Source organism: Anneissia japonica, unplaced genomic scaffold (assembly GCF_011630105.1).
Source record: "Anneissia japonica isolate Jap-2015-1 unplaced genomic scaffold, ASM1163010v1 scaffold288249_len478412_cov200, whole genome shotgun sequence".
Classification (NCBI taxonomy): domain Eukaryota; kingdom Metazoa; phylum Echinodermata; class Crinoidea; order Comatulida; family Comatulidae; genus Anneissia; species Anneissia japonica.
In genome coordinates this window covers 86,077-109,298 of record NW_022758042.1, presented here as the reverse complement: position 1 = coordinate 109,298, position 23,222 = coordinate 86,077, and the positions used below count along the sequence as shown (strand labels likewise).

At 33.4% G+C, this 23,222-nt stretch overlaps 1 protein-coding gene across 1 annotated transcript in view; it reads left to right on the top strand.

The window, feature by feature from the left end:
• Positions 1–23,222, top strand: part of LOC117124978 (ras GTPase-activating protein 1-like) — a 38,001-nt gene that overhangs the window by 7,337 nt on the left and 7,442 nt on the right. Inside the window, exons 3-21 of the mRNA XM_033271328.1 lie at positions 5,785–5,920; positions 6,434–6,504; positions 7,425–7,542; positions 9,712–9,743; positions 10,216–10,268; positions 10,862–11,009; positions 13,809–13,887; positions 14,260–14,395; positions 15,061–15,143; positions 15,713–15,871; positions 16,921–17,150; positions 18,309–18,558; positions 19,111–19,270; positions 19,836–19,978; positions 20,338–20,453; positions 21,283–21,369; positions 22,226–22,293; positions 22,704–22,798; positions 22,944–23,147. Of these exons, the coding sequence (XP_033127219.1) occupies positions 5,785–5,920; positions 6,434–6,504; positions 7,425–7,542; positions 9,712–9,743; positions 10,216–10,268; positions 10,862–11,009; positions 13,809–13,887; positions 14,260–14,395; positions 15,061–15,143; positions 15,713–15,871; positions 16,921–17,150; positions 18,309–18,558; positions 19,111–19,270; positions 19,836–19,978; positions 20,338–20,453; positions 21,283–21,369; positions 22,226–22,293; positions 22,704–22,798; positions 22,944–23,147 (2,368 nt within the window). The remainder of the gene's footprint in view (positions 1–5,784; positions 5,921–6,433; positions 6,505–7,424; positions 7,543–9,711; positions 9,744–10,215; positions 10,269–10,861; positions 11,010–13,808; positions 13,888–14,259; positions 14,396–15,060; positions 15,144–15,712; positions 15,872–16,920; positions 17,151–18,308; positions 18,559–19,110; positions 19,271–19,835; positions 19,979–20,337; positions 20,454–21,282; positions 21,370–22,225; positions 22,294–22,703; positions 22,799–22,943; positions 23,148–23,222) is intronic.

The window sequence follows — 23,222 nt, the reverse complement described above, 5'->3', positions numbered from 1 at the left end:
GCCAAGCCAAACTGGAGGCGTTTTTTTACGAAAAGGTTGGTAATGTTTACTGAGTTTTAATGATGATGAGTTTAAATTATCTTTGAGAATTTCTTAGTTTATTTGATTTAATATGCCTAAATTTCCCCGATGTGTCTCTTATACTTCCCCGATGTTTTAATGAATAAAAGATAAAATGGGACCTCCCTTCATTCATCATACATACTCATAGCCGTTTACAAAACAACCACATTAACTTAGCGGCTCCTACCTATAACTGTCCAAAAACCCAAGTGATATGCAAAGTAGAAAGGCTACGATAATGCTGTAATTAATAATAATAAAACCGTATCAATTAGCGCCTTTTTTAATCTCAGTTTCGGCGAGGCATGCCCTTGGCAGGCGCTTTTTGCATTTTTAGGGCAAAAGGATCACTAGCTTAGAGTAGTAGTTTATGGCCTGCGTGCGGAATGTAGACCTTTCCTTCCCGCAATAATTTGGCCTAGAAACCCGTCTGCGCATCTTGCAAAAGGAGGGCCGATTTCTGCTCAGATTTTGCCGAAAATTAGGCTTTGATCTTTAATATATAACCAATGCAATTATGCAGCAATTACGATTACGCGGCGCACACCTATTTTCCTAGCGATTTTTAGGTACTGTATCCTTCGCGCAATTAAACTTTAGTGTGTGGTCCCTGTGTATAGGCTGCAGCAGAGTACATCGTTATTTACTTTTTGTTTGTAAAACATCACAGTTTGTAAATTAAGTTTATTCAGAAAATCATCACAAATACTTTAAAACGTACCTGCCTCTATGCTCAGCTGTCCATACTTAATCCAGGAAATTGAGATGCTAGCAATATTATTTATGTTGTAAAAACCAATGATATGGTGCATGATGTTATGAGTGAGCAAGTGAGCTTGCATTATTAAATCCATTGATAGAACAGTCTCAGTCTGGTCCTTTTTCATTCCCTTCATTAGTCTTTTTGATAAGTGTTAAAAGTAAATTCACAACGAAAAATTTACTTTAAAAAATTGTTAAAGATCATACTTCAGTGTTGTAAAATACTGCCTAAATGCAGCTGAGAATGCACCAGAAAGCATATAGTACCCTAAAGCTTTCGGGGCCCTCAGGCGGGCCCCGAACCCCCCCCCCCCGAAGGGCTTGCGCCTCGCACTGCGCGCTCGGCAAGCTTACTTACAACTGATTTACCAGTAAAAATTTTTTAATTGGGAGAACACTGAGTAGGTAGAATTTAAATTTAATATTTCATTTTATTTATTTTCCCGAATACATACCTGTTTATTACTATTATGAAAGGTCACTGAATTTCCCAAATTATACATTGCCTGAATTGAGACAACATATGTTTAAACCCACAATTATTATAGTATAGTATTTCAACTTTTCTCTAGAATTAACCTGAGTAAGGGCTGGTATGCAAATAGTATTACAGTATATCCATATAGCTGTCTCTTATACACATCTAGATGTGTATAAGAGACAGCACATATATTAGGCAGGATGTATTTGTTTGAAAAAGAACCCACTCTTTTGTGAAATTAAGAGGTTTATAGGTGAAAATTGTAAATTTAGAAATAAGTTTTATTTTTTCCTTTGAACTGAGATCAATATGTGATTTTTTGTATTTCTTTAAAAGCATTTGTTTTTTAACAATTACAGCAGATGCAAATAATGTTCTGAGAGATAATTGAAAAACAATGGCCATTGAATAACATTTTTTGATAGTAGAAATAAAAGTTTTAAAAACGTTATTTCACTAACAAAGTAGAGGAATGACATACAGTATACAGTACTTTACCAAAATATGCAACTCATAGATAACCACAAACTTCACTTTTGTTAAATATCAAATGAATTAACTTTACATGTTATAAACAATACAAATAAACAGTAGTTAAAGCATGTGGATCAATTGTGTGTTACAGAATTTGATTATTGGGGAGATTCCTTTTAAAAACTAAATTAGTTAAGATAAAAAAATGCATATAATGACTGAAGAAAATCAGTTTTAATTCAGAATTTGATTATTGGGGCCATTTTTACCTACCTGTCATATGGGGCCATTTTTACCGGGGCCATTTTTACCGGGGCCATTTTTTCCGGGGCCATTATTTCCGGGGCCATTTTTTCCGGGGCCATTCTTACCGTACACCGTAAATTACATACCCAAATGACGTTATGAAATTACTCCAAATACAATACAGTACTACTTTTAGTTTATAAAACTGAATTTATTGTAAAAAATGATTTAATGATAATGGAATTGTTTATTAGCAAAAATAATATAATTGCAATTTTTTATATATTCAGTGAAAATGTTTTATGTCATTTCCAAAGTGTTTGACTGCCAATTTCACCATCATCATTCACACTGTACAGAGTGTGAGTCAATCCTATTGTATTTTAATAGTGTAGCCTGCTGTACAAAATAGAAATAACTACTAATCTTGATAGGAATGCTTGTTGGAACATGTCCTACAGTGCGGTACAGTCCTTACTATCTAGGCTCAAATTTAGGTGACTTAGACACGTCTTACTGATACATACACACCGTGTAGCCCCAGATTTGGGGCTTCAGCTACAAATTGTAAAGTGTTGGCCCACACTACCAAATATTATGTGACATAAATTTGATGCCCATATTGCAGATCCAAGGATGTTCAGGGGGTTCGGACGTATCCCCCTCTGTGAAGAAATTAAAAAAAATACTACTGGGTCATGGCCTACAAAAGGCATGCTGAAGGCCTACAAAAGGCATGCTGAACCTACCTGAGGCATAAGTTGGCAGATCGGACAAACACGGCTTAGCCTATTTCTAGCCTTCAGTTAAATAAAATTAAAAACATTTTTGTATGAAAGTGCGTACTTCATGTCTATCGTTTGATCGATTCATGGAAAAAAATATGTATGCAACTACTCAATTTTTTTCTCTATGTATACACACAAAATAGGCCTATATGTATACTGTAATAAGAATGAGATATTTACAGTACCTGACCACTTTCTAAAGTGGGAAAACCTTGAATTTTGATGAAGTTAAAACCTCAGAAGTCAGGAAAGCTCATTTCCGGCCATCTAGGAATCAAAATAGGACTCCCATCCTTTTTGGGGTTTTTGACATAAAAATTTTACCCCCTCCTTCAAATCCTGGATCCGCCCCAGTATTTGGGTGTGTGTAAGTGACATCATTATATTCATACATTAATATGGGCATATCACACATAAAATTTAATAGTGTGGATTGAGGTTAATATACATTACAGTGTTGTAATACAGTAATACTGTAGAACCCCCATCTTTGGGACATCCCTAATGGACAGTAGGGATGGATCCAGTAGGTGGGGGGGGGGGGGATGTGCCCAACCCCCCCTTGCCTCCCTTGTTTTGCCACTAAATTTTAAAATTTCCAATGCAAATCAGTGTTTTTTGCTACTCACTTACCTATTATGAGCCTGTTGTGGCCCCCTTCCCCCTTCCTTGTTTGAAAAATTTTGGATCTGCCCCTGAACAATTTTCGGCCACAAAACAAGGGAAATATATCTTTCTACACTATGGCCAACCCCCATTCAGGAGACACCCCCATTAAGGGGACTCATTTTTTGGTGCCATTTAATTTTTACTTTGTGTATTAGTATGTTAGAATTTGTATTGGCCAGTTTCTGTCTAATTCTGGTTATTCTTTGTTAATGCTTGTTTGGGCTTACTAATACATACTTCTGTAAGTACCGTAGGCCTATATCATTTGGTTTTTATATAAGTTTCTGTATCAGTATACTGTATTTACTTGAATAATCCAAGTTCAGGGCCTGTCTTAGTCTAGACTATTGTCTATTGTAATTCCATTTACTGTACATTATGGTTGTCCTTTCCAACAAAATGAAGCTTCATCCATTATCATATTGATACGCTCCAGCAATTTTCAGACTTGTCTGGACTTGTCTGTCGTTTGCCAAATCGCATCAGTACATCAACTGGATTTTTAGTGTGGTTGAATTATAAAGATTATTACTGGCTGTTATTTTCACAAAGCATTTTATTTTTTGTTATCTATACTCGTAGTTTACCGGGTTTTTTTTGTAATGGCCATCATGTGCATTCAAATGTACACTGTCTAAATATACAGTAGGTGTACTTAATATAGCAATGCATACAGTAATGTTTCTCCGATTATAGATCTGAAAATCCCCTTTTTTCCACTCACTTCCTACCGTTATATTATAATCCTTTCTTATTTTTTGGGCATACATCCTACACAATTACCATGAAAAGTGTATTTTCAGAAAAACGATTTCTCATTCATAATTTCCTAGTTTCGTTTTCTTCAACGTAAGCTATTTTCCATATAGTGGCCACTTTTTTACTGAAAAATTTACATTGAACTTTAATTAATTAATGATTTCTCGGTCGACACATAAACGCCCACACAGCTCACCAATGCTGCATTCATATAAAACAGGTGATTCTTATCGGTAATTAGGAAGTGCCGATGAGATGGTGCAGAAAGGAAAGCGTGTTTAGATGGATCTATATTTACGTATTGTATCTCGTTAAGTTCGCATTCCCACTTTATTTATAAGAAATGTCTTCATGTGGCTGTACAAATGAGTCTGGGAATTAATTGTACTGTAAATATGTACCTGTTTTGAGACAGTATAATTCCCAATTTGTACTGTATTTTAGTAAAAATCCCAATTTTTTAAATATAGTTCTCCCTCTAATTAAAAAACCCTCCAATTAAAGACCACCTAATTAACTTTGAAGAGCATATTTCTGAGGTCTTAAATTAATAAACGACTTTAATCTTTATTATTCTAATTAGAGACCAACACTAAAGACCATTCGAACACTGGTCCCAAAACTGGTCTTTAATTGGATGGAAACCTATAATTTACTAAATTTGTGATCTGGTATAAAAAAAAGTTAAGCTGTACTGTTACAATGCCATTTTTGGTAATCTACAGGTAAACTGGTAAATTTCCAGTTTGTGATCTGTGACCCGTCAATTACCAGTTACTGATTCAGGGATCCCAAGAAGTCATTTCCGGGAGATTCTTGTCTGGTTATGTGAGTGCTGGAGGCCAACCCAATTTCTGAGTTATTGGCTTTTGAGATGGTTGATGATCGCTTTTCCTTGTCTTGGATTGCAATAATATGCTTGGGGAGTTCATTCCAGTCACGTATTGTTCTGGGTATGAACGAGTATTTCTAACAACAGTCCTTTGATGCAGGTACTGCAGTATAGGTAGAATGTCTAAAGAAGTAACTGACAGGATGCAGGTATGTAGGTAGTGGGTTGGCGAGACGATCATTTGACTGATCTGTACTGAATGATCTGTACTGGTACACTAATTTCTGATCTGTATCAGTTTGTGATCATACTAATCATAAAGGTACTGGTAAATTTCTAATTTAATTTGTTGATTAGAGACACATAAGAGTGTAGTACAAGGGTAGGTACAATTCACCACGTAAAACTTGTTTGTTTATTAGAATTTATAAGGTTCTCCTTCCCTTTATACATACGCCACTTTTCCATATGGATATACTGGTTTTCTTCTCCTCATTATTGTATAGTACTTCATTCTCTTATGGATATCGTTGCCTGATTGATTTATCTCATGTAAGTATACTATATGTGTATTGTATATTTTTACTATATTCATTATGGATATATTCCTTTTCTTCATGGATGTTTGTCTTTATGGATGTGTCTCATGAATTCCAACAACTATGGATTTCTTTGCCAGTGTAAATTTATATTTTAAAATTTCATTACAGAATCACAGCAGTTTGTGGGGATTTCTACGTTGGAGGTCGTCAGTTCGAATCCATGAGTGATCTAATTGGTTACTACACAAACATATCTTACATTCTAAAAAGTGAGAGATTACAGTATCCTGTGGCCCCTCCCGAGGTAAGTAAAAATATTTCAAATTGTTTCTTAATTTTGACAAGTACTAGAGTGAAAATTTTAAGTCTTTAATTTAAAATTAGTAAATGCACTGCTGAACAACAGTGATGCCGAACCCTACAGTAGTTACTTTGAATTAGTTTCCAAATTGAAATATTTTTTATTACGTGTGGACAGCAATCTTTATTGGAACCATGAGTTTGAATTTATGCCACAGGCTAGTCTAAGGCTGGTTTCCTTAAAATAGCTACACTGTCACTACGGTGATTTCAGTGCAATTATTGTACTGCGTAGCAGTCACCTACGCATTCAGGAAGGCTACCTGATTCCACCGACCAATCAGCATCAACGAAAGCTGTTGCGATAGCTTGTAGTGATTTTATGGAAAGCAAGTAAATGTATCTGAGGTACCTGTTCCATACAAATGCAATATACAGTAAGCTTTAATTCAATAAATGATTTTGTTTGTTGTTAACCTTGTAGAATTTGTCATTGCTTATTATTTACTTATTGTAGCCTGTTGATGATCGAAAACGAGTAATGGCGATACTACCCTACACCAAAGTCCCTGACACAGATGAGTTAAGGTATGGTAGATTTCACACTAAGGTTAGGTAGGCTACTACTGTATATCTGAAATCCTAAACCTCTCAAAGTAGAAGAAGCGACTTTAGCCCCTGGGCACCTTGTTTTCATCCATTAGTTCATTAATTTTATTTGTTCATTGTTATCCAGACCCATTAAAGTCATGTGATGCAAAGGCCCTTCGGTTCATACATTATGTTAAGTTTATGCTGTTTGGATGGTATTTACAACAGGAAATTTATTATATTATTATAATGATGTTTTTGCTCTACCTGACTTGTTATTGTACTGAATGCTCAGTACGCTCCCTAATACATGCCAACAAAATTTTGCAAGTGATTCGGTTTTGCAATCGAACCCACAACCTCCAGAAAACTAGATCTAGTGATTACTGTAAGACACCAGGCTAGTTATTTGGAAGTCATGGGATCGATGCAAGATTTTTCACAAGTATTTGGGAACATACTGTACTGAACAATTCAGTACAGTAACACGTAAGATAGAGTAAAACATCATTCCTAAGTTTATGCTGCTTTGGAATAAGAAATAAAGTGGATTTGCAGCTGAATTACACATCCTGCAAATTACAAGATTTGTTTTCATGATTAATAAACAGCTCCAGAAGCCTCATGTGTAATAATCAGTTTACAGAGCTCCAACCAGTAAAAGCTCATTTCACTAAGCTTTGCTACATGGATAGTGTTGCTAAGGTTCCAGAAAATGACATCAGCTATTTGTAAAGATCATGGCTGAGTATGAAATCTGATGAACTTTGATTTGGCCCCATCCATCAATCCCTGTTAAAATTTTGTATGTTTATTGTTATTTATTAGCCTCCCAAGGAAAATATTTCTTGTAGTGTTGCTTTTTCGTGTGCTCTGGTTTTTACTGTTTTTATTGAATCATTGTTCTCTATTCTCAGTTTCCTTGAAGGAGAGATCTTTGTCGTTCACAATGAGTTGGAAGGAGGCTGGCTATGGGTCACTTCACAGAGAACGAGTGAGAGTGGAATAGTGGTCAAAGACCTTGTTAAATACTTGGTGAGTAACATGTTTAATAAGCATGTAAATTGAGTTATGTAATGTTTTTTTCTTGATGGATGCTCATTTCATAGGCAGTGGTGGTTGTTGAATATGCATTTAGTAGGCTAAGCTGCTCAACAGGAGAGTCTGACATCAGTGTCATCAGAGATCAGTGTCCAGGGGTGAAACCCTGGTGTGGGCTATTTTAAGCTGTTCTGAGAAATTAAAAAAAATGTTAGATCTGAAATGTCAAAGTTGACCTGTCCCCATCTGCACATCCTTCTAGTGCTTCCACTGTTCTTAGGAGGATGAATATAGTTCCTTAGTCCTTTCTGACAAATATAAAGGAGAGTCGCTTTTAAAAGCAGTGTCTAATTTGAGCTTGCTAATTAACTCAATAGTGTTAATTAGGATATAGTTAATGAGGATAGACAGAACAGATATATGTTCTTCCTAATGAGGTGACAATTAACATTTGATAATCTGGGAAAATAATCTGGAAAGAAGCGTTTAGATATTTTACAGTAGACCAGCTGTTTTATGCCCATATATTGTCATGATGTGCCTACTGTATATTAATATGGTCATGATGTGATGTCACTATGACCATATTTGGGCCTTGTTACATGTTGTTTTTTTTTTTGTTTGTATCTTTGTTTTTTTGTTTGTATTTTTGTTTTTGCTTGTGTTTTTGTATTAGGCGCTATAATTGTTATTGCTCGTTTGATTGATTGAAATAAAATTTTAAAGTCTAGATAGGGTTTAAATATAGTAGGCAAAATATGATGACAAGTCATGCCTGTGGTTCAGTGCCTGCCTATGATTCTCAAGCCCACAGGTTCTATCTTCCAATATAAACAAAGGGTAACTGTTTCTCACTAAGTAAAGTTTATACTGTAAAGTGAAAATATGTGATGTTAGTTTTAGGTGAAAATTACCTGTTATTGTGCCCATGAGTGGGATACATAATCATGCACACATTTGAGCAAATCATAGATATTAGTCACTTGATATTGTGGATGGGTAACTAGTGGCCTTGTTTATAGTTGTGAAAGAAGTCCTTGTGTATTGCATGATTTTAACCCAAGAATGTGGGATTGGAAGGCAAGCCTCTTAACCATATTATATAAGAAAAAGCTCTAATCTAATTATAAGACCTACAAACAACTCCATTACATTACTATGCCTTATTATGATTTAGTAGAACTGCAGCTTATTTCCTTTATTGTAATTGGCATGTCCACTCACCGATTGATATAAATAAATACAAAAGAAAATGAATATGTGTTTATTCCTTAGTGGACAAGCAAGACCACATCCAGATATAAGAAAATTGTGGTAAATTTGTGTTAAAAATGTTGGTTTACGTTATTTTCTTAATTAGCAATCATCATTTTTATACATTTGATTATTTTGATTTAAATTTGAACTGAGCTAATTTGCATGTGTGACGTGCTCTACCATCTGAATTTAGTATTACAACTTTTTTTAATGTTGAAGTGTAATTATTGCTATCTTTTTATTCAGTACTTGTTTATAGTATCTAACATCAAATTCATTAAGGTTTGATTTTAGTATCATCATTTTTTGCACTGGAAACTTCGGTTTTTGGGTTTTATTTCATCTCTCCCTCCCCAAAAATTATAAACAACAAGAAAAAAAAAAACAATAACATTTGCACAAATTGGTTAAGAAAGAGTATAGGAGGAATTTACAGATTGGGTATTTGCTGATTGTTAATTTATTGAAATAATAATAAATACGGATATTATTTGTATTTACACTCATATTACTTTGTGAAATGTTCATAATTCAAAGGATTTCAGTTTAATATTCCAGATAATGGAAGTGGTTTAACTGCTGTATTTCAGTCATAATGTTAAAATATTAGGTGGTGTTGTTTTAGGCTTATAAAATATGAAATCATGTTCTGAGAAATAAAGTTGAAATAGCTCTATAGAAGAACCTAGAAAAACCTTGCATCTGGTGAAGGTATTTTGTTTGGTTTTTTGGAAAAGGATGATATTTATATTTTTGTAATCAGTGTTCATTATGAATTTATTTTTTTATGAATTATACTGTTTTTCTTTGAATTCTTTTATAATTTTTCTTTTTACTTTAAATTTTGTTTACAATGTGAATATTAATGAACTTAATATTTCCTGTTTTGATATATTTTCTTTGCAGGATGCTAATGTGGACCCACATGAGGGAAAAGAGTAAGTAGCAATTATCAGTTAAGTGGTTTAATGAGTGGATGATTACCATTGATACTGTAGAGTGGCTGACTGCCTACTTAGAGTTCTAACTGTAGTAAATCGACTATGGTTTCTTGTTAAACTTTAATAACTAGCTCCCTTGATAGCTGTAGTAGGCCTTCTTATAATTTTATAGTACAGCTGTAGTGTGGTGATTTTTATGTTTATTCTGGCACAGCTGATTGAATTTTTGACCCATATCTGCAATGTGATATTTTTTGATAGATAAACAGAGAGCAGGAAAAAAGTGTTTTGAAAAAACACAGTTTGAAATATTCTGCTAATCAACTCTGCTTTGAATTGAGAAAGAGAAGGATTATGATTGTGGAAACAGATAGTGTATTCTATTTGGAGTTATGTATATCTTAACAGATATGTTGCAAAAGATATTAATATTTTTAATTTTGTAATTTTTATTTGTTTTTGTTTACAGGTGGTTCCACGGAGGTATTACGAAAGAGGAAGCGGCTGAGTTACTTCTTAAAGGTGATTTGAATTTAGTTGTTATAGTAATAGTATTGATGTTGATGATAGTAATGATGATAATGATGATAGTAATAATGATAGTACTTATAATGATAATGGTGATGATAGTTTGTGAAGATGATGGTGATGTAATCTTGGTACTGTAGCTTTGTGGTTAAGGCACTCTACTTTTAATCTCACAATCATTGGAATAATGACTGTTCATAAATTCACATAAGTGATAGATCACATCATTTTTTTTTCAACTCATAAATATATTGTATTTATCGCAAAAAGAATTCGAGCCTCAGGGGCCCTTCATGCAACAAAGTTTAATAAACATTTATTATTGTTGTGATGCTGGCAAAAAATTAACTGTGATTGAAATAGTGTGCTAGTTGTAATAGTTGATTAATGTAAAATGTTCAAAAATAAGTATGTTTTTATTAACATTAAAGTTCTGCTGTTTGATCTGTTCTGTTTAAAACTACTTGTTAATACCAGTGTTTGTACAATATATGGTATTGTCCTGTAATTGGTGAGTTAAATGCGCTTGAATGCAAATTGAAGCACTTAAGAATATCTTTAAAATATTCATTTTTATGTTTTCACAGACGGTGATATTGGAAGCTTCATCATTCGTAACAGTGACAAAAACCCAGGTGATTATTCACTATCATTCCGAGGCCAGGATGTTATTCAGAGATTTCGCATTCAGAAGTTACAGGAGCAGTACATGATGGGTGGCCGGTACTATAACAGGTGGGTCATCGAAAGCTACGGTCGGTAACCTTTTACTCCTAAGGACCCATAATTTTGTGCCCTAGCTTCCCACGACCCAAGATCTCGAGTTGTCATAGAACTGTCGTCTAGAATACGAAATATACAGAAAATGTAATACAGTGAAACCCCCTACTTTGGGGGCACTTTTTAGTGAAACAAGGGGAATTATATCTTTAAACACTATGGCCAACCCTTATTAAGGGGTCACCCCTATTAATTGGACGGGGACACTTTCTAGGTGTGCCAAATGGTAAAATCAATACATATTCAACCCCTATTAAGGGGATACTTAATGCTTTCATTGTATCACAAAAACTACAGTAGGCTCAAAATAAATGATTTTGACACATTTTGAGCAATAAACTTCACATCAAACAAAACTTTTCTTCCCTGAATCCGGTGTAATGACAGAATTTCCATGTATTTTTTGTTTCTTGGACAATAAATTATCTTGTATCTTGTAGTATTGCTTTTGATAATTTCAAATTCTACTTTTGTTGTCCTACACAACAATTATGGTAGTGCAAACATTAAAATGTAACTTTAAGTAAAGAATATGTAACTATATTCTGTTGTCAGAATATAAAGACAATGTTAAAACAGTAAGAAATTGCACTCGGTGTATATGTTAATACATAAACATTAAAAATATATAATACGCATACTTCATAAGACATAAGTTAGCATAATGTTAATACTGATAGTTAAACAAATTAAATATATTTATTGATATAGGCATGTTATGCTACCAACAACTGTAACAGATAATTTGAAATATAAGTAGGCATAATAATTGTAGAAGAGAATCACTTATTGGCACTGAACACAAAAGTGCTGTACAAGTACAGAAAAAAATATTGACACTTCTTGTTGGAGTTTTTGTTTTGTTGATGCAGACTTATATGGGTATATAGAACGACTAGGAAATTGGTGTGATATCGAAATTCCAAAAGAGCAAAAGTTATAAAGATATTCTGTTTTCTCTCCTCTATTTCTTATGTAAACCCGGATTTCAACTTTTTTTAAACATTTCTACAATGTGGCTTTAGATTTCATCAGTACTGTATTGCAAATCTATCAAGAGTCAATTGATTGGATAATGCTTTTGTATCATTTTCACACCTTTATAGTGCAACGACTAGACAAAAATTGATTGATATAGTGAAAACATAAAATAAAGAATAAAGGAATAATATGTTCTGCCTTATAAAGTGTAAGGCATAAGACATATCATGAAATAGTACAATGAACATAACCTGATGAAAACTAGAAAGATAGGAAGAATACATTGAAAAAAAAAATGAGAGAAAATTAATTCTCTAGGTTGAAAAAAATTCTTGTCGAAAATTATCAGGTGGCAAGTCTAGTGCTTTTTTCTGTAAAGTAAAGTGTCAAACCACATTGATTTGGAGTCGTACTCTACAGTACTAATTAACAAATCTTCCCAAGCTTTTCCTGAAAGCTAGAACTAACTTAATCTTTGGCATTTGTTAGATCTCAGTTGGCTGCCCTGACTCAAAGACAAGAATGCCTACTGTACAAACCTAACATGCAATTTTTCATCTTCTATACAATAGGAGCCATGTTCACATGTGTGATCGTTCTTTTAAATTGAAAATAAAAAAAATATATGGACATTTTGAAAACAAGGACAAAAAAACATTTCTCCCAAAGTACAGAAATTTATCTTTGGATTAAGTTGAAAACAATACAAAATAAATTCTTTTTTATTTAAAGTAATTATTTAAAATTAGTTATAGAAACATTTAACAAATTTTACCCCTAACCATGGGGATTTAATTTTTGTGTATACTTTCATATAGGATTCTGATCTATGTCATACCATGCACTCTTATTTATGATTTGTTAGAGTCCATGTGACATGCATCCAATAGAAAGCTCAATATTAAAAAAAAAAAAAAAGAATATTTGGTAATTAATCTCGCATCATGAAATAATATTGGGAACATAATACAACTATTGTAGTTTTAATTACATTACTGCTGATTTCATATTATAAATAAATTTTGCATTGCAAATTATTGCTATAAATTAGTGTTAATTCAATTATAACTCATTCAATAAAATAAAATTTTAAAGAGTTTATGTCATCGTTGTATTAAAACTAGCTGGCGCTAGTTGCAATCGTGCATTTTGAGACCCAGATACGATCTGACAACCCTAAAAAATTCGCTCACAACCCAAATTTGGGTCGTAAACCATGGGTTGCCGACCAGAGATCGGAGTGTGAGCAGAATATTAGTAGAGGGCAGCTGAGGCTATAAAAAGTTAATGAATGCTGTTACTGAGCGACAGATAAAGTAATCGTTAATTTATGCTGCCTGTCTCCAATTTGAAGGTTACAATAGTTGGTTCAACCTCAACAAATGCATTTGTTTTATTATTCCTTAGTTTCTACAGTCATATACAGTTAAGTTAGGCATATTTATAATATTTTATATTTGTCAGACACAATTTGATAAGACTGTCTGATGATTAAGTCAGTGTCTGATATGATTTGTTTGATCAGATCTGGAAAAAAAAATTGTACAATACTAGATAAAGTCTGAACAAAAAATGTCGGATTGTATATGCCTGGCATTTGTGTATAAGACACTGATCATTATAGCCTTCATATTATTTTCACTTTTATTCAAAACTTCTGGATAATGTTTGGTGATAAATGTTTTTTTTTTGCCAAAATTCACCTGAGTCTACTTATGTTTCCATGTATGATTGTGGTTTGATGATGTATAATTTCTTTTTAAAATGTTTTAGCCTTGATGAAATTGTAGAGCATTATATGAAAGAAGAGATTGTTGATGGTCATACCTTGACCGAGCCAGTAAGACCAATGGTATGTATCTTACAAAATATTTTACATTTATGTATTCATTTGCTTAGTACCTGCATACAACAGAGTTCCTTTTTCACAACAATTTTTAATTGCCCACCAGGAGACATTCTCAGTTGCATGTAATAAAACACAGTAAACATTTTAAAATAATTTTTAATTCTTAAAAAAAATGTAATTTGTTTGACTGCTAGTGGTGTGTTGGTGCAGTTGCCGCCAGTATTAATGTACAATATGATAGAACAGTGTATCTGCAAGTGTATCGTCCCTGTCCCTTCTGCAACACCTTATTAGACACATAGTCTCATACAACAGTATTACTCACAGATTACTCATGTTGGTTTTTATTTCTGGTTTTTTTTTTAACCATTACAGAGGACAGAGATGCTAATGCAAGAGGCTGAGGACCGACCAAATGTAAACATGGATGAAATACGCAAGAGGAGGAGCAGCGGTCTGTATCTCATGAGTGGGGACAAGTCTGTTATGCAAGGACATCTCAGCAAAAAAAGTAAGTATTTACTATTAATAAATTTTTCTAAATTTTTCCATGTAAATATGACAAACGTTGGCACTTATACAATTGAATCCATATTGGCGATATTAAAATATTTTAAAAAGTATTTCCTCATGTTATTATCTAAAGCCTTGTGTAGATTATCAACTTTAATTTGTCAAAAAAATTGTTGTATGGCCATGTACAGTCATGATGTGCCTATTATATGTTCATGATGTAATGTCATCATGACCATATATAGGCATGTGACATGTTTTTTTTTATCAATGATTGAGATTTTTTATTGTCTTGCATTATGAGGTTTTTGGCTACAAGAGCTAATCTTTTGTGACAGACTATTTGACTATCCCCCAAACATATGAAAGAATATTTTTTATCCAGTACTTAGAAATTTCATAGTCTATTTCGTGAATACTTACCTGGATAACCGACTAATTGCCATTGTTCCCAAAACGGAACACCCCTTCGAAAAAAATGGAACAGTCCGACCCAAGGCGCGACGTGCAAACCGTCTCCCTAACAAACGTCCCCATTCCATTTTCGACGTTTTTCGAAGTCATCACGATTGATTTGTGTATTTTACTATATTTGGTCTAGTCATATTATAAATTATTTTACAGTAATATTACTTACCTTTCTGTCTTCAATCCCCTTTCCAGGCAGTAAACACAAGAAATGGAAGGAGTATTATTTCATTCTAAATGCACAAGAACAGCACCTTCTCTTCTTTGAGAATGACAAGGTAAATCATTTTAGTTTATTAGTGTATGTGTTTAATGTTGTATGTATTGTCAATTTATCTGAATACTTAAAAAAACTGACAATTGCCAATATTTATAAACGGTTAGATACAATTTGAATTAAAAATTTTATGCCATGAGAGTCTTTAATAGCATCTAAATTTACTGCTTCATAGTCTATTTTACGAACTCTTGGGTAAGCCATCAATTGTCCATGTTTATTTATGTATTTTTACAGTTTTGCTATAGAGAAAAAATCAAAATAAATTTAATGTCAATACAAGAAAAATGATAAAAACAAATCTGCTGCATACCAGAATAAAGCTAATTGTAAACATCTTTTCAAATGAGTCACCATATATATGGAATTGTCCATCCTGGCTTGCCATGTGAGGTATAAAGCCGGGCATTCTATGGAGAACGCAATACCAATATGTTAATGAACTTTGACCTATTGAGGAAGACCCACAGATAGTGGTAAATATGTCTTGACTATAGAAAACATATCAGTAATGTTATCATTTGAGATTACTTTTTAGCTAATTATCTGATTTTTTTTTAATTTGCCTAGAAAACACGACCCAAAGGTTTGATTGACCTTAGCTACAGTTCAGTGTACACTGTTCATGAAAGTCTGTTTGGGCGTCCTAACTGCTTTCAAATTGTTGTACGTGCTATGAATGATGTCACTAATTTCTTTCTGAATGCGGAAACCACAGAGCTTACACAGGTAGATAAATGTTTGGCTTGGTTTATTATTAGTAATATTTGAAATACTTTTCTTCTCATTGTAATAATAGCAATAATAATAATATGTTTTCCCCTTATAACAAAGTTACATACCATATAACATGAAGTAAAATATATAGAGGCTAAAATCATGATACAGTATGTCTGTAACACTCTGCTTAATAGTAAGTGGCTTTTTTTAAGACACTGACAGTCTATTCTTTATGAGTGGCAAATGCAAGCTGATTCCGCTAGGCAGGTGCAACAAATGATCTTGGTCTACAGTCTAATTGCATTTTTATCTTCACTTGTCAGAATTAATTAAACTGTGACATCACTGGACATCGAATTACAAGTTACCAGATATATTTATTTTCAATATGTACAACTAGCATCATGTGTAATTTGAGTTCAGAATGCTTTTAGCCATTTCTGTTATTAAGCATTTTCACCACTTTCTAGAAACTTTAGAAGAAAACATAAATATTACTTACAAATTCAGTTTCAATTTCATATATTATTTGTAAATTGGCTCTGTTTTCTTTTATCAAAAATATATGCGAAAATGCATTAGATGATATATTTATTATTTCCTTATGAATCTGAAGGATAATAGAAAATCAGAAAAGGCTCCTACCACATTTATACACCAGTTTTTTTCAAAATGATGGTGCTTTATACTCCATCTTTACATAATCTTTTCACATACACATTCTACATTAGTTCCCTTCGTCATTTGGATAGACTTGACCGTACATCTGTTTGACCAGCACTTACTGACATATTCTCTTTCTCGCACTACTTTTCCACTTTTGTAGTTTTTCTGTCTTGCTTGGCTCTGGCACCATGAGCACACCATGCAGATACTGGCGCCTTCTAAATGTCCATTATTATTATTACTAATTTATAATACCCGACCATTTACACTTCAGTTACGCTTTTTATACCCAGAATTGATGTTCAAAATGTTTAAAATATGTATATTATTACTAATAATTTGATTATTTTTGATTATTTATTATTGTTTATAATTTTAACAACCACTTCTAGGCATGGATACAAGCTATACGATCATACTGTTCGCGAGTAGCCAGGCCAGCAAACAAGTCCGGCCTAAAACAGCTAAAGAGTTTGGCATTGACTGTCCTTGAAGCGCATAAGATGCCTGCCAAGCAGCTCCCACATCCCTACTGCGTGATCTCCCTGAATGATGTCAAAGTGGCTAGAACCCAAGTACAAGAAGGCAATAGACCTATATGGAATGAAGAATTCATATACGAGTAAGTAGTGAAACTTACTATTTAATACGAATAATAATGATTAAAAACTGTTCGGTATACCGTAAAACCTTGAATAGAAACCCTGTGGGTTCAATCTCGAGAAGAAGCCCACCCTGAATTGAAGCCCCCCCACCCCCTCTTTAGTTTGCAAAAGTAATCTCAAAAAGAAGCCAATCTTGAAAGGAAGCCCATGGGCTTCTTTTCAAGATAGCATAGGCTTCTTTTTTGAGATAGTACAGTACATACACTGTACATGAATTTCAAAGAAACAAAATAACTTGAAAACATGCATGGTTTATACAGTATTATACAGTGATTGAATGCCGGTTAATACACTCCATACTACAGATTGATGTTATAGTTGCCCTGTTTATTGTTTTATAGTAGTATTTCCTAAACTTTGCAGCATTCAGTTTGAAAAGAAGCCCCTCTTTACTCTGCAAAAGTAACCTCCAAAAGAAGCCCATCCAAAGTTCGCAAAACAAGAAGAAGCCCAGGGGTTCAATTCGGTGTTTTAGGGTATATAGAAATTATATAAAATTAATATTATTAATTACTTTACCTTCTTTAAAAATATTCCAGATAGGAAGCAGTCCAATACATCCTGCATTCTATCTACTCATTTAGTTTCATATGTGGATGGAGACAAACATAGATGTCAATGAAAAAAATACAGTATTTTCTGCACATAATAATACATATGTTATTCCCTATTCCTTAATCCTAAACTGTTGCTGAATAAGCATCACATTTATTTACAAGATATATCCAAATCCGAAAAGTATATAAAGGAAATGGAGCACAGTAACGTCATTCAAAAGTGTGCCTGCTGCCTTCGATTGTCTCGTGGAAGTGCACCCCCACGGAAGATGTTAAGGTGGTTTCATTTCTAAAATAGTAACTATCGCCCTCTATGAAGAATTGTATCTTGTGGAACACAGATAAATGAACAAACTCAGCTAGGCACTCTGGGTAAATAAAAGTTCCAACTGAACACAGCGGGCATTCTCTCATAGCTGTGTGTAAGGGCATATTGTTTGTTCATGCTTACAATGAGCGTGCTATGCTCTCTTTTGATTTTGTTATTTTTGGTCTTTACTTTTTCAATAATCAAATCCATTGTATTCCTATTTTCTAATCCAACATGTTGTATTGTAGTGATTTTCCTGATGATATTGACTCATTCACTATCGACGTGTGCAATGGAAGCAAAAAAGCAAAAGCCATTCCCGTTTGTCGGACAACCGTTCTACTGGAGAAGCTGCCCAGTGGCCAATCGGTGGACGACTGGTACCCACTTATATCAGTCGCCTCACAAAGTAAAGGAGAGATGGGTTCCATTCGAGCAAAGATCCAATTTGTACAAGAATTACTAATGCCACTAGAGGAGTATAAGGGACTTAAGGAGGTGGGTGAAGAATTAAACAATAATAATAATAATGATAATAACTTCATTTGGAAACTACACTTTTGAATCAGTGGCACATGTGAGTCTTTGTTGAGCAAATAGAGCTTTATCCACACTATCATTGTGATGTCATATTACACCCAAATATGGGCATGTCACATTTATTTGTTAGTGTGAACAGAGGTTAAATTTAAAAAATGTGATTTAAACTTTTTTTGCTAGTATTACTATACAATAATGTTATATTGTTCATTAAAATAATTCATTATTTATTCTATATTTAAGGAAGTAATTAAGTTTGAATAATAATTTTGATATCAAACGATTGCGACGATTAGAGCTTAGTATTGGTTAGATCTCTTCTCATTGATTGTTTTCTTTTCAATTCAGGCAGCCCTTTACCTCCCTTCCAAAATTAAGATTTATCTATTTCTTTAAAAACTGTCCATAAATGAAAAGAGAAATAAAAGTTGAGTTGTGTATATTTCTCACTTATTTTAATTTGTTTGTTTTTAATTTACTTGAAAAATATTATTTCTTCACCTTCTTTAGCTGATCTTAGCTGAAGATCATCACATCATATACGCTTTAGAAGAGGCATGTGTTAAAGATAGACCACAGCTGGCTGGGGTTATTTTAGATATCTTTCGACGAGAGGGCCAAGAAATAGGTCTACTAGAAGCCCTCAATAGAAGAGAAATAGAACATGAAGGTAGGTGTACCTGTTGGATAGACAATTATTATATTAACAGTGGCATAACAATTAGACCTGGGCCCTGTGGCTTTCCGAGACTTTCTGAGCTCTTTTGGATGTGTCTGTTTTTTTGTTTTTTTTTTATCATTTTTGTCATTGTACCATATTCTAACTATTTTTAACGACAAAATAAGTGATATGATTTCAGTGGTGGATCCAGGAATTTAAAATAATCTGTAATTTTAAAATTTTTGATCAGATTACTTAAAATACGATATGTCCTACAGTTGTTGTCAGAGACACATTATGCTGGTAAGTATTAAGAAAGCCCTTTGGGGTCAGGGTCTTCGATTGAGGAACCTATGGGAAAGGGCCCCTCTGCAGACCGCCACACAAGAGTGCCTAGGCATTACGCCACTGTATGTTAATAAAGGATATTAATACAGATATCTTGTAATGTATAAAAAAATATGATTGCTGTTTTTCTAACAGCAGAGTTAACGCAAGGAAATAATCATCGAATGATTAAAAATCGAGGTGGTAATCAGGTGATAATCAGTCTTATTATCTTAATTTATTTCAGAGGGTCAAACAACGTTGTTCAGAGCAAACACATTGGCAACTACGTTAATGGACCGATATATGAGAACATCCGCACAATCATTTATCCATAGAGCATTACGAGAAGTTGTCAAGAAAATCATGGATGCCAAGCAGTCATGCGAGGTAAGGATTATACTACATGTAACTCAATGTACTCATGCTTGAATAGGAATTAGAGTAACAGTGACTCTAGCCTACTTTATGGCTAAAGCATATAGGGGATTTTGCAACTAAAGAAAAACTTATGAGTTATGAGGTGCTTAGGCTGGTCTACACCAGGTAAACAGTACAGTATTCACTGACATTATTAAGAGTTTAAACTGATGTTCCCTATGTGGAAGCTAAGTGAAATGCAGCTTGTACTGTCATTACCTCTGGTATAAGACTAAACCATAGTTTTCATCACAAATCTTGCAAACTATGTAACTTGTAAATACTAGGTTATCTGAAATTTATATTCATTTCTTCATGTTTTTTATTAGTTGAATCCTGCTAAGCTGGAGAAGGGTGCAGATGTTTCAGTGAATCTCGAACATCTTGTAGGCTTTCTAACGGAAATTACAGAATCTATCTTCAAGTCAACAAACTTTTGTCCTCCGTAAGTTCATGCTAAATTATCTCAATAGTCAGTTAACTAATTAATTTATATTACACTCAAAATATTAAAGTCGAATCTAAAGTGCCACTGGAATATAGTTCGACTTAGATTAATTTCGGCTAAAGCAAAGTCAAATTTTATTTTAGTTATATCACAATAGCAACTTTACTTGATAGTTAAGCCTTACGGAGACCGGAACAAAGTAACACGCACTGACGGTACACGCATGATGTTGACTGCACATTTGGCCTAGGCTACCTAAACTTACCTTTAATGAAAGTAGTATTCTTCAGAGTAGCAATACATTACATTAATTCTTAATTATTACAGTATGTTTAAATGTTTTGTTAACTGTTTCTATGCCATTCTTTTGAATACAGTACAGTATAAAGAGGAATCAATTAATACTTAAATTAAAGCTTAATCATATTTATATTTGATAAACTAACATTTAATAACTGATTTTTGCATGGCCATCAAGTAAACACGTTTTTAATTACGATAAATTCGGTAGTAAATCCAGTTGGAAAGACCAAACCAGTACTTACTAGGGGAAAGTCTATCTTATATATAATATTTCAACACGTGTATTAATCGTATTTAAACCAGATGTGTATACCACGCCGCAAAATGGACTGTTCAAAAATCGCCCACTACTCATCCATGTGCTTGCTTCTGGCGGTGTAGCGAGTTTTTTTTTAAAGTTATTGTTTGGTATTTCTCAACGTACTTTTGAAAGTAGTCTGACAGACTTAGTTTTTGTTTCTGATATATAATGTTGGGTTTATTATAGGACTGCGATTACAAATTCTTATTGTTTTTTTGGCAGAGCATTGAGATATTTATGTGGATGTTTACAACGGGATGTGAAAGCAAAATGGCCAAGCGATGAAATAGTCCATGCTAGGGTTGTAAGGTAAGTCAGAAAGAAAGTGTTTTCTCCATTTCATATCTATTGACAAAGTAAGCTATTCAAATATTGAATTGTATTGTTCAAGTCTATTAGATCAAAGCAGACATACTGTTAATAAATTCTTTTTAACGTAGAACTGTAGGAAACAATAGACCTTTCCAGAGCATCAATCAGAATATGTGTCGTGAAAGCTCGCATATCCCACAAACACATATGTTTACATATGTTCACGCTGTCGTTTTTTGGGGGCCTTAGTAACAATAACCAAGGGGCGGAGCTTAGTAGAATGGTCCATTAACAGTTTGAATCTCCTGAGCACTGTTCAACCATGTACTCTGCACCATATTTTGGTCTAAAACAAATACCATATTTATTCAGGGGAGGCATTTATTCGAGGGACACATGTATTTTTTTTGTTTACCATGGATACATATATACTCAAATTTATTAATTTTTTTGTGTAACATGGATACGTATATTCAAATAAATGCCCCATAATTTCACTGTAAAACACATAATTACCTTTAAATTTTGTTATTACATAACCATAAAGACCAACCAGGTTGGAAAAAATGGAGTACTGGAATAGAATATTAACAGAATGTGTCGAGAATGATGTTGCTTCAATTAGTTTTGTTTACAGTCATATGGGGAGGGGGGCGTTTATTCGAGGAAAAAAGTTTGGCAGAGGCAGTTATTCTAAATGCGGCTCTGGAGGCTGCGTTTACTTGCGGGGTTGTTTAATTAATACGGTAACAAAAAGAATGTAAAATATGACTTAGATTTTACTGATCAGACAGGTTTGATTTTACCGTGTAATTACCATATACAGTATATTTATTTGGATTTTATCTTTCAGTGGATTTATTTTCTTGAGGTTAATTTGTCCAGCAATTTTAAACCCTAAACTCTTCAACATTGTCTCTGGTAAGAAAAGATTTGCATTTGTTATTTGTAATACAATATATATATATAATATGTTAAATGCAAAATCATCTGTTAGCTTATACAGTATTTGTAGATTTAGCATATACATTTATTGTTTCTTTAGAAACCACTGTTTACAGTAGTAAACAAACATTCTAATTTACAAATATACAGCAAATGCGTAATTTATATCTTTATGTATATATGTTATATTCTTTTTTTACTTTCCTATTTTTTTTCTTCAAGAAAATACAAAGTAACATATACCACTTATAAATAATATACAAATTATGAAGTTTGTTGTAATATATTAAATATGTGGATTTGAAAATACCAGACTTTACTATAGGATTTTTCCTAATTCCGCTTGTTGGCTTATTTAACAATGATCTTCGTTCTCTTTTTGAAAGATGCACCATCACCAATGGCAAGCAGAACCTTAACAATTGTTGCCAAGGCGATACAGAACTTGGCCAACCAGGTGGAATTTGGTGCAAACTATAAAGTGAGTCGTAAAGATATAGTTTTCCTAATAGTTTTCCTTTTGGAAAACTGCACATAATGCAAACAATTACATTTTTTTTTATTTCTGTTATTAAATTCCCATTGCAATAAACATGTAATCAATTTTTGGTTTTATATCTTTTCAGGAGCCATATATGGAAGCATTGAATCCTTTCATTGTGCTTAACAAAGGCCGCATGGTACATTTTCTAAATGAACTAGCACAAAGTGTTAAGAAGTGTCCGGCACCACCAGATAACAACACCATTGATTTAGCACGTCAGCTAGCTGCTTTACATCAGATTTGTGTTTTCCATATCAAGGATTTGCAGAGATTAAGTCAAACACAGGTAAGAGTTAGCTCAAAGCTGCTCTGCACCAACCTTCCCCCATTATTATAATTTCTTATAAATTAATGTTTAGCA